Here is a 12,935-nt window from a genome sequence, read left to right on the forward strand (position 1 = left end):
GTGTAAGTGTGTGTGTAAGTGTGTGTGTGTGTGTGCGTGGGTGTGTGTGTACGTGCGTGCGTGTGTGTGTGTGTGTGTGTGTGTTGTTGTGTGTGTGGGGGTGTGTTTGTGTGTGTATGTGTGTGTATGGTATGCTCGTGAGTATGGGCTCTATATTTGTTTTTCTTACTGGTTCAAGCCCCTGAGGCCATATAATTGAGCCGAACTGGATACGTTTATGTGTGTGCGTGTACCCGTGTTGTGTGTATGCGTGTGCGCGCGCGCGCGCGTGTGTGTGTATATGTGTGTGTAGGTGTATTTGTGTGCGCGTGCGCGCTTGTGTGTATGTGTGTTCGTGTGTGTGTGTGTGTGTGTGTTTGTGTGTGTGTGTGTGGTTGGGTGTTTGTGTGTGTGTGTGTGTTCGTGTGTTTGTGTGTGTGTGTGTGTGTGTGGTTGGGTGTTTGTGTGTGTGTGTGTGTGTGTGTGTGCGTGTGTGTGTGTGTGTGTGGTTGTGTGTGTGTATGGTATTTTCGTGCTGCGTTTGGGATCTATATTTGTTTTCCTTACTGGTTCAAGCCCCTGAGGCCATAGAATTGAGCCGAACTGGATACGCTTTTAATTTTCAACTGTAATATTCCTTTTCGGCCACGTGTTTACTCGTCTTGAACCCAGGCTGACGCAAGGACACACGAGCTGACGCAAGGACACACGAGCTGACGCAAGGACACACGAGCTGACACAAGGACACACGAGCTGACGCAAGGACACACGAGCTGACACAAGGACACACGAGCTGACACAAGTTTCACACCAACTCAGTTTATTTCTTTAATGAAAGGCGTCTTAACCCAAACCCACAACCTGAACAAGTTTAAAACAGATTGCGGTTCGAAAAGCTAAATGGCATTCCACGAGAATACTAAAACCATCACAGCCAAAACCGAGACAAACTCTCGTCTTGGCGTATACGAACTCGGCGGTTCTCCAGACTGCATTGACTTGCCACCAGTCGTAGATAAGGTGACAGAAGCCCAGTTGTAGGTGCACACTTTGTCTATGGGACCGGCGAGTGTTTGCGAGCAGGCCTGGGGGATCTGACTGCAGTGAAGATCACGCTTGAGCGCGAGGGCCGGAGTGTCGCAAGCTTCGTGTGGTTTGGCCGCCCAGGACGATAGGTCGCATCGGATGTACTGTACTCGTGCTCTGAAACCACGCACAAAACGTAAGGCCAAATACAAATATATGTTGGTTTAGGGTAACCCGACCGAACCTATTTTTTTCCGCCGACCCCCCAAAATTATTTTCATTTCTCAAAAAAACAAAAACTTTTAACACATTTTGTGAACCATACCGAGAATAAGGGAAGTAACCTCCTTTAAAATCGACTAAATTTAAAAAAATAAAAACAATTTTTTTTTAAAAAGCCGACCTACCGACCCTATCTTTTTTGGTCACGCTACCCTAAACCAACATATATTTTTGTTTGGCCTAATGAACACATTAGAGTATGGTTTGTCAATACAGTTGTCGCCGCTTAATAAAGCCACTTCTGGACCGACGAAAAATGGCTTTAATAAGCGGCGGATTTATTAACCGGCGGTCCAGGAATACGTCATTTTGGAAAGAAAAAACAAATCTTCTCTTTTGTTTACGTCACTCAGTCACTTTCTTTCGTCATTTACACTTGTTTGAATCTAAACAAAACTTCACGAAGGATGTTGAACTTTTGTTTTAATTGTGTACATGTACGTGTACTTTGATCATTTGCTGAAACCATCTGAGAAGACCCTCCTCAACTTCTTTGTCTTTACCAAACCGCTGTCGTTTTCTCATTGGAGAATCTTTTTCGGTGCGTTCGTGATTTCTCTAAGAAAACTGGCTTTAAAAAGCGGCGGGTTGGGTTTAATAACCGGCTTTTTCTAATACATAAGATATAGTGATAAATTCGGACCGTCTGAAATCGGCTTTTATAAGCGGCTGGCTCTATAAACTGCGGTTTTATTAAGCGGCGTCCACTGTACAATACAAACAATGCATGTGGAATTGTGGTTCCACTGCGCTCAAAATGGGACATACCTGAGTTACCTAAATAGGATGCGTCACAAAAACAACCAAATACATGTAGTTAAAGGCATAGTGCTTTCCGTGTATATGTTACAGTTAATCTGTGAAACCAGGGAATACCGGCACGGTTGGCCTAGTGGTAAGGCGTCCGCCCCGTGATCGGGAGGTCGTGGGTTCGAATCCCGGCCGGGTCATACCTAAGACTTTAAAATTGGCAATCTAGTGGCTGCTCCGCCTGGCGTCTGGCATTATGGGGTTAGTGCTAGGACTGGTTGGTCCGGTGTCAGAATAATGTGACTGGGTGAGACATGAAGCCTGTGCTGCGACTTTTGTCTTGTGTGTGGCGCACGTTAAATGTCAAAGCAGCACCGCCCTGATATGGCCCTTCGTGGTCGGCTGGGCGTTAAGCAAACAAACAAACAAATGTAGTTAAAGGCATAGTGCTTTCCGTGTATATGTTACAGTTAATCTGTGAAACCAGGGAATACGTGTATTAACTAGGTAATACATGAATTAACTGACGGAAAAAACAGTTAATTCATGTATTACTTAAAATAGTTTAGTTAATACACGTATTCCCTGGTTTCACAGATTAACTGTAACATATACACTTCACCATCTCAGATCCGAACAGGCGTTACAAGGGATAACACCATCTTTCCACTTGAACCCATACACAGACACAAAACACAGTGTGGGGTTTTGATGAATTAAAATTCTCAACGAAAACTAGTGGCAGTTTATGAAATTAAAATTATCCCTCTGTGCAGGACGCAACCATTTTGTTTTGGCATGTGTCAACGGTTATGTAAAAGCGGGACCAAGACTGAAATAACAAGCAACAAGATATGCATTTGAAGACAGACTGTTAAAAGAGAATAAATGTATGTACATAATTATGATAGAATATTGATGTATGAATTGAAGAAATGTATAAGAACACAAGAATGTATGAATGACAAAGAACAAATGTTTATTTTTGAATGTTTTATGTATGTTTTATTACGGACACAAAAGCTCAGCAATGCAATTTCTCTTTTAGAGATTAATAAAGTTATTGTATTGTATTGTATTGTATTGTAACATCGTGTAGGGGAGGGGCTTCATTTATTGGGCTCGAAGCTGACTTCGCGAAGTCTTCTTAGCGAAAACTCAGTGCCAAAACGTCGTGGAGTAAACTTTTCCCAATCAATTTCAGGCTTAAAACGGGAGGAATAAAAAAACAAGAATGGTAGCCGTAGGTTATGGGAACGTTCAATTATTGATAATTGACAAAACAAAACGTTACATTTACAGTACATCGACCGAGAGATCTTTTAATGAGACAGAGAGACAAAATCGTCGACCAAACTCGCTTGCAAGATGCCGGTGTAACACGAAATTTTTACTCCACGAAAAATTTACTCCGGAGTAAATATTTCGTACGAAATTTTTACTCCGAGTACACTTTTCGTACGAGAAAAGAACTCCCCAAGGCACGAAAAAATTACTCCCTCCACGAAATTTTTACTCCCCATTTTTTTCACTTCCAGTAAAAATCTCGTATGCAAAAATGGGATGCGGGCGAAGGGATAATGCCAATAAGTGATCTCGCGCACACGAATGTCGCGCTACCCTCCTTCCACCCCTTCCACCACCAAGACTAACAGGCGACAAGGGAGTAAACATTTAGTACACCTGGCATGGGAAGTTAAATTGCTTGTGTTTGGGTGAAGTAATTTATTCGTTATTTATTCGTCAGGGGAGCTGGAGTAACATTGTTGTACGAAATGTTTACTCGGAACTCACCTGTCTTGGGGAGTAATTTTCTCGTGTAATGGGGGAGTGCTTTTTTCGTAAAGGGAGTAACTTTTTCGTACGAAATGTTTACTCCGGAGTAAAAATCTCGTGGGAGTAATTTTCTCGTGTTACACCGGCGATGTCTACTGAAAATCGTTCAGAGTTCATAAAATGTACAATGTTAAGATGTCAACTGTTAAGACCACTAGAACGACGTACTGTAAATGTAACGTTTTGTTGTGTCAATAATTAAACACTTCATGAAACAACCTATCTTGTTTTTGAATTCTGAATTTTGGACCGTCAGCAGTCTATCTCTTTATGGATTTTTGCCTTAACCATTTTCTTTTTTTCCAATAACATCCTGGCTTGTGTCACATGATAATACTTTCACAGTAAAGCTTTAGCTTCGGTGTCTGCAGATTTTAAGAATCACTTTTGTAAAAATTGAATGTAATCAGATTTCCATATTTCTATATCTGTTTTGGGAAGTTTAACACGGGTTGGTCTGTGCCTTCAAGCGACCAAACCTCCCTTCAGGAACTATGTACTCACAAGCAGAACTCGTTGATGAAGGAGTCCTGTGAAACGTTCTCCGTCTTGGTCCTGGAGAGCAGTCTCATCAGGGTGAGCCTGTTGTCCTCCAGACACTTCTCCACCTGTCGGGTCTGGGCCTCGAAACACTCCAAGCTGGACAGGTACACTGCACACAGGTGGGCAAGATGTTCAGTCTGTCAGTCAGTCAGTCAGTCAGTCAGTCAGTCACTTACTTAAACACTCCCTCCCTCCCTCCCTGCCTCACTTACTCATTCACTCACTCACTCCCTCACCCAATCAACCCAGAACTCACTCACTCACTCACTCACTCACTCATGTACTCACTAAATCACTCACTCACTGACTGACTAAAGCAGTCACTCACTCACTCACCCTATCAACACATCACTCACTCACTCACTCACTCACCCAATCAACCCATAACTCACTCACTCACTCACTTACTCACTAAATCACTCACTCACTCACTCACTCAATCACTATATCAATCATTCAATCAATCAATCAATCAATCAATCAATCAATTAGTTCGTTCAACGATTGATTGATCGATTGGTCAATTCATCCATTTATCCCTCCATCCAACTATCTATCCCTCCATACAATAATTCATCCGCCCCGGTATCGTTTCATTTAATAATCCATCCATCTGGGCATCGTTTTATTCACCCGTCCGTCTATCCATCCATCCATCCACCCATCCATCCATCGATCCATCCTAGCTGGTAGCACAGGGCCTGTTACTTTTGGGTCACAAGTTCGAATCCAGGCCGTGATGGACACTGGTTAACTGTATGAAATGACTAAGAGACGTTATCTATGTCCCACCCCTGTGTCACCGCCGTGCCACGTGCAAAAGTGCAGGTGGCCGATTGCCCCTAAACCCGCTCACACGTGGGAGTGCGACTTTTGTTGCTGCTATCTTCCCAAAATGAAATGAATGACTGATAACTCACAAAGAAACGTTAGAACCATTCATTCACTCTGACCATGTTCACCAGTCCTGTCTGACAACTAATTGACTTTACCTGACCTAAGTGACCTTACAGGTGAGTCATAATCATACCCACCATCCTGCTCACGACAGAGGATCTGAAGACCACGGCTGAATATGTCAAGGTCAAGGCCGAGACGCTTCAGGACGTAGGGTGCTTCGGGGCAAGCGTCTCTTTTGGTGCGCATGCAGTCTACCAGTGCGTCGGTGTTGCTGTGTGGACAACAGAACAGCTATTTATCATCCTTAAAGGCACAATCCGTCGGTGTTGCTGTGTGGACAACAGAACAGCTATTTATCATCCTTAAAGGCACAATCCGTCGGTGTTGCTGTGTAGACAACAGAACAGCTATTTATCATCCTTAAAGGCACAATCCTTCGGTGTTGCTGTGTAGACAACAGAACAGTTATTTATCATCTTAAAGGCACAATCCTTCGGTGTTGCTGTGTAGACAACAGAACAGCTATTTATCATCCTTAAAGGCACAATCCGTCGGTGTTGCTGTGTAGACAACAGAACAGCTATTTATCATCCTTAAAGGCACAATCCGTCGGTGTTGCTGTGTGGACAACAGAACAGCTATTTATCATCCTTAAAGGCACAATCCGTCGGTGTTGCTGTGTAGACAACAGAACAGCTATTTATCATCCTTAAAGGCACAATCCGTCGGTGTTGCTGTGTGGACAACAGAACAGCTATTTATCATCCTTAAAGGCACAATCCGTCGGTGTTGCTGTGTAGACAACAGAACAGCTATTTATCATCCTTAAAGGCACAATCCGTCGGTGTTGCTGTGTAGACAACAGAACAGCTATTTATCATCCTTAAAGGCACAATCCTTCCCGTGTAAAACGTTCGGCTCACCACATAAGATCAGGCCATGTTTTTACAATCAATTATTTGATGAGAACATTCTTCCACTTGGACACAAACCCAAAATCAGACCTCTTGCTGTGGTGAGTTGGGATGATTTCTTAAAAAGACATTACTAGGTTTTTTTTCAACGAAATTAATTCATTACAATAAATGGCACTGTGCACAAAGGGCACCGAGGCTGTTGATGGTTGGTATGTGTCCAAGTGGAGAGATGGTCTTATCCTACATACGTGAGAGAGACACCCGTGAGAAAATAATCGTTCAAATCACACGTGTGTATATCATGTAAATGAGGTCATGTCAAGCAAGTCTGGCAGGGACCTGTTTTTCCACTGCGTATGATGCCAAAGTCACCGAGACAAACGTCATTATAGAAACACAAGTTGCGCTCGCTAATTACCCTCGCTGAATCTTTACAACTAACACGTAACGCCACACTTTCAGAGTGACGTTTCTTTGCTTTGACATAATAGATTGCACGAGGCTTTAGAAGAGATCTAGGTTCCAAAACAAGCGTCTTCAATTCAGCTGCCTCGAATGCAGGACATTTTCAGTAAAATACACGTAAGTACAGTATGTGGGATAAACGGAATACTACATGGCTTGCTGTGTCGTACCAGATTTACACTCGTTGCTTTTTCACATAGTGAACAGCTCACTTTCGCTCACTTGGAGACGTACAGTGGAGGGGGAATCAAAGGACCTCAACCACTCCTGGGCGACCCTGGAAAAGCTTGCAAGAGACAGACAAAAGTGGAGGTCCTTTGTCGCTGCCCTACACGCCACCAGGCGTGAAAGGCAGTAAGTTCGCTCGCAGTTCAATATTTTAAAAAACAACTCGTGTAAATCTGGTACGACACAGCAAGCCATGTAGTATTCTCTATTTATCTCCCATGTACAAGTCTGGCCCCGATTGTTTACGTTACACGGGAAGAACGTTCCTTTAGTGTCATTCTACTGGCCATTACTAGCTAACTCACATGCCCGAGCTTTGACCAAAACTTTTGTATTTGTTGTGTCACATTCTTGTGCCACAAAGCTAACTAACGATTGTCACTAGATTGCATTTATATTTGTCAATTGCGTTAGTTCATTACATTTAGTCAAGTTGTGACTAAATGTTTTAACATAGAGGGGGAATCGAGACGAGGGTCGTGGTATGTGTGTGTGTGCGCGCGCGTGTGTGTGTGTGTGTGTGTGTGTGTGTGTGTGTGTGTGTGTGTGTGTGTGTGTGTGTGTGTGTGTGTGTGTGTGTGTGTCAGGGCCGGACCAAATGAGTTGTAAGGGGGGGGGGGGGGGGGTTCCTCCTTTTTTTGGGGGGGCAAATCAGCGAAATGGCGAAGCATGCTCCCCCGGAAATTTTTTGAAAAACGGTTAAAATCTGTGCAATCTGGTGCATTCTGGGCCTTGTTTTCAGGGTTAAGAGCATTGTTTTGGTGCTAAAACTAGTAAAAAAAAAAAACAACACTCAAAGCAAGGTACATGCTTTTTCCAGGGTTGGGGTTCCGGAACCCCTGGAACCCCCCCCTGGGTCCGGCCCTGTGTGTGTGTGTGTGTGTGTGTGTGTGTGTGTGTGTGTGTGTGTATGTGTGTGTGTGTCTGTCTGTGTGTGTCTGTGTGTGTGTGTAGAGCGATTCAGAGTAAACTACTGGACTGATCTTTATGAAATTGTACATGAGAGTTCCTGGGTATGGTATCCCCAGACGTTTTTTTTTTCTCCCTTTTTTCGATACATTTCTTTGATGAGGTCATATCCGGCTTTTTGTAAAAGTTGAGGCAGCACTGTCACACCCTCATTTTTCAGTCAAATTTATTGCAAATTTTGTAAAGCAATCTTCGACGAAGGCCGGACTTCGGAATTGCATTTAAGCTTGGTGGCTTAAAAATTAATTAATGACTTTAGTCATTAAAAATCTGAAAATTGTAATAACATTTTTGTTTTATATAAAACGATCCAAATTTACGTTTATCTTATTCTACATCATTTCCTGATTCCAAAAATATATAAATATGTTATCTTCGGATTAAAAACAAGCTCTGAAAATTAAAAATATAAAAATTATGATCAAAATAAAATTTCCGAAATCGATTTAAAAACAATTTCATCTTATTCCTTGTCGGTACCTGATTCCAAAGACATAAAGATATGATATGTTTGGATTATAAACACACTCAGAAAGTTAAAACGAAGAGAGGTACAGAAAAGCGTGCTATGCATGCAGCACAGCGAAACCACTACCGCGCTAAACAGGCTCGTCAGTTTCACTCCGTTTTGCACAAGCGGCGGACTACGGTCATTGTGAAAAAATGCAGTGCGTTCAATTTCATTCTGTGAGTTCCACAGCTTGACTAAATGTAATAACTTTGCCTTTGGCCTTACGCGACTTATTTTGATTATAGTCGCGCAAAGTAGGGCCTACCAATGTTGACCCGCCAACTCTTCACACACTTTCACACCCACTCACTTATTTTACATTAAATAGATAAAGGCATAGTAAAACGAGGTCGAAGACAGAAGATTCTTTAAAATGGTAAACATCAGCTTACAGGCCCAACCTTTACAATGTCTCAATGCTTTGGATTTGACATATCCAAAGCACAGACATTCTGAGCTTGAAATCAACAGGAGGTTTCGGGAACGACAATACTTCTGTGTATTGCTACAAAGTTGAATCATCCGACACTCAACCGACGAAAGCTACAACAACAACAACAACAACAACAACAACAACAACAACATCAACAACAACATCAACAACAACAAGAACAACAACATCAACAACAACGACAACAACAACAATAACAACAACAACAACAACAACAACAAGCCTCTTTAAGTACCACGCACTTGCAGAAGTCAGCAACCGAAGACTCAGTAGTCCCGAGGATAGCGCCATCTTTGGTGGAAGGCATGAAGAGAGTGGGGTCCAGACCCGAGTCGCTGTAACACTGTTTCATGTCGTCTTCCAGCGTGTGTCTGCATGCTGCAAAACATCGTTAGTGTTAAGGCGGTCTGTTTGTTTGTTTGTTTGTTTGTTTGTTTGCTTAACGCCCAGCCGACCACGAAGGGCCATATCAGGGCGGTGCTGCTTTGACATATAACGTGCGCCACACACAAGACAGAAGTCGCAGCACAGGCTTCATGTCTCACCCAGTCACATTATTCTGACACCGGACCAACCAGTCCTAGCACTAACCCCATAATGCCAGACGCCAGGCGGAGCAGCCACTAGATTGCCAATTTTAAAGTCTCAGGTATGACCCGGCCGGGGTTCGAACCCACGACCTCCCGATCACGGGGCGGACGCCTTACCACTAGGCCAACCGTGTGTTAAGGCGGTCCCTCATTCAGCCCGAAGTAGACTTCGCGAAGTCTCTTTACCGAAAACTCAGTGCTAAAGCTTTGTGAGGCCGGCTTTGCGCCGTCGACTTCGCTCAGTTAAGTCGGACAGGCTTTATCTTCCAATGTGTGTCTTCACTCTGCAAAACATCGTTAGTGTTATTTTCAACTGTGTGGTTGCACTTTGCAAAACATCGTTAGCGTTATCTTCAACGGTGTTTCTGCACTTTGCAAAACATTGTTAGCGTTATCTTCAACGGTGTGGTTGCACTTTGCAAAACATCGTTAGGATTATCTTCGACTGTGTGGTTGCACTTTGCAAAACATCGTTAGCGTCATCTTCCAACGTGTGTGCATGCACTTTGCAAAACATTGTTAGCGTTATCTTCAACGGTGTGGTTGCACTTTGCAAAACATCGTTAGCGTTATCTTCAACTGTGTGTCTACACTTTGCAAAACATTGTTAGCGTTATCTTCAACGGTGTTTCTACACTTTGCAAAACATCGTTAGGATTATCTTCGACTGTGTGGTTGCACTTTGCAAAACATCGTTAGCGTCATCTTCGACTGTGTGGTTGCACTTTGCAAAACATTGTTAGCGTTATCTTCAACGGTGTGGTTGCACTTTGCAAAACATCGTTAGGATTATCTTCGACTGTGTGGTTGCACTTTGCAAAACATTGTTAGCGTTATCTTCAACGGTGTTTCTACACTTTGCAAAACATCGTTAGGATTATCTTCAACTGTGTGGTTGCACTTTGCAAAACATCGTTAGCGTCATCTTCCAACTGTGTGCATGCACTTTGCAAAACATTGTTAGCGTTATCTTCAACGGTGTTTCTACACTTTGCAAAACATCGTTAGCGTCATCTTCCAACGTGTGTGCATGCACTTTGCAAAACATTGTTAGCGTTATCTTCAACGGTGTGGTTGCACTTTGCAAAACATCGTTAGTGTTATTTTCAACTGTGTGGTTGCACTTTGCAAAACATCGTTAGCGTTATCTTCAACTGTGTGTCTACACTTTGCAAAACATTGTTAGCGTTATCTTCAACGGTGTGGTTGCACTTTGCAAAACATCGTAAGCGTTATCTTCGACTGTGTGGTTGCACTTTTCAAAACATCGTAAGCGTTATCTTCGACTGTGTGGTTGCACTTTGCAAAACATCGTAAGCGTTATCTTCGACTGTGTGGTTGCACTTTGCAAAACATCGTTAGCGTTATCTTCAACTGTGTGGTTGCACTTTGCAAAACATCGTTAGGATTATCTTCAACTGTGTGGTTGCACTTTGCAAAACATCGTTAGCGTTATCTTCGACTGTGTGGTTGCACTTTGCAAAACGTCGTTAGGATTATCTTCAACCGTGTGGTTGCACTTTGCAAAACATCGTTAGCGTTATCTTCGACTGTGTGGTTGCACTTTGCAAAACATCATTGCGTTATCTTCGACTGTGTGGTTGCACTTTGCAAAACATCGTTAGCGTCATCTTCCAGCGTGTGTGCATGCACTTGCAAAACATCGTTAGTGTTATCATTCAGCATCTGTCTGCACTTTGCAAAACATCGTAAGTGTTATCATTCAGCCTGTGTCTGCACTCTACAACACATATTTGTCCAGGGGATAAGAGCACCCTTCAACCTGAGTACATGGCAAAAGTCAACAGCATGCCTACATTTTGTGCAGATTGTGAACGAGTTTGCTGAATAATGTTGACCACTATAGAAGTTTTTACATGGGATAAGAGAATCCTTCAATTTAAACATACGTCAAAAGTCAACAGCCTACCTGGCAAAAGTCAACAGCATGCCTACATTTTGTGCAGATTGTGAACGAGTTTGCTGAATAATGTTGACCACTATAGAAGTTTTTACATGGGATAAGAGAATCCTTCAATTTAAACATACGTCAAAAGTCAACAGCCTACCTGAACTCGATAAAGCACGTTGACACAGGTGACCCTTACGACATTAATTTGACAAAACATGCCATTTTTTGTTTTTGTTTCCTTGTGTCCGTAAGCATCAACTGCTTTGTGGCTATGTAGCGAGCATCAAGAAAAATGTCTGTACGCATTAGACAAATAGTCTCCCCCGAAAGCGGCGTATGGCTGCCTGAATGGCTGGGTAAAAACGGTCATAAACGTAAAACTCCACTCGTGCTAAAAACATGAGTGAACGTGGGAGTCTAAGCCCATGAACGAAGAAGAAGAAGAAGAAGAAGAAGAAGATTAGACAAATAGTGAAGTATTCCTACTAGTATACATACCGTGTGCACAGTAAGCGTCGTACTCCTCAAAGATGGCTCGGATCTGCACAGTCAGCAGTCGTTCCATGCCATCGGCGTCATGGCAGTGCGGCGTGTCCACTAGCGCGTGTAGACTGCCCAGCACGCACTGTACCACCTCGTCTTCTATTCTGTCACAATAGAATAGAATACACTAGAATAGAATAGAATAGATTCGAATGAAATAGAGTAGAATAGAATACAATAGAAAAGAATGTAATGCAATGCAATGCAATACAATGCAATTCAAAGCAATTCAATGCAATCCAATTCATTTCAATGTAATACAATGCAATTCAGTGCATTACAACACAACACAACACAACACAACACAACACAACACAACACAACACAGCACAGCACAGCACAGCACAGCACAGCACAGCACAACACAACACAACACAACACAACACAACACAACACAACACAACACAACACAGCACAACTCAATACAATACAACGCAATGTAATGCAATGCAGTGCAAGGCGAGTATTTAAATATTTCATAATTTCCAGTCACATTTCAAGAAAACATGTTAATAACACTCCAAAGTCATCCCAAATCACGTGTAAACGTTTAGGAAGATGTTCAAGAAGAAAGAAAGACAACGCAAGCAACACCCCCCGCGGGTTAGGGGGAAGAATTTACCCGATGCTCCCCAGCATGTCGTAAGAGGCAACTAACGGATTCTGTTTCTCCTTTTACCCTTGTTAAATGTTTCTTGTATAGAATATAGTCAATTTTTGTAAAGATTTTAGTCAAGCAGTGTGTAAGAAATGTTAAGTCCTTTGTACTGGAAACTTGCATTCTCCCAGTAAGGTAATATATTGTACTACGTTGAAAGCCCCTGGAGCAAATTTTTGATTTGTGCTTTTGTGAACAAGAAACAATTGACAAGTGGCTCTATCCCATCTCCCCCCTTTCCCCGTCGCGATATAACCCTTCGTGGTTGAAAACGACGTAAAACACCAAATAAAGAAAGAAAACGTAAGCAACAGAGAAACTACATACAAACCTCCAGACACTCGCTGAAACACGTACAGACATCAACATATACAT

At 42.6% G+C, this 12,935-nt stretch overlaps 1 protein-coding gene across 1 annotated transcript in view; it reads right to left on the minus strand.

The window, feature by feature from the left end:
- Positions 1-794: 794 nt before the first annotated feature.
- LOC138978196 (uncharacterized) overlaps positions 795-12,935 on the minus strand; it is a 13,499-nt gene continuing 1,358 nt past the window's right edge. The window contains exons 3-7 of the mRNA XM_070350861.1: positions 11,858-12,006; positions 9,100-9,235; positions 5,451-5,587; positions 4,378-4,525; positions 795-1,182 (exon numbers count right to left, since the gene is read on the minus strand). Coding sequence (XP_070206962.1) covers positions 876-1,182; positions 4,378-4,525; positions 5,451-5,587; positions 9,100-9,235; positions 11,858-12,006 — 877 coding nt within the window. The 3' untranslated portion in view covers positions 795-875. The remainder of the gene's footprint in view (positions 1,183-4,377; positions 4,526-5,450; positions 5,588-9,099; positions 9,236-11,857; positions 12,007-12,935) is intronic.

The sequence above is a fragment of the Littorina saxatilis genome, linkage group LG10 (genome assembly GCF_037325665.1).
Source record: "Littorina saxatilis isolate snail1 linkage group LG10, US_GU_Lsax_2.0, whole genome shotgun sequence".
In the NCBI taxonomy this organism is placed as follows: Eukaryota; Metazoa; Mollusca; class Gastropoda; order Littorinimorpha; family Littorinidae; genus Littorina; species Littorina saxatilis.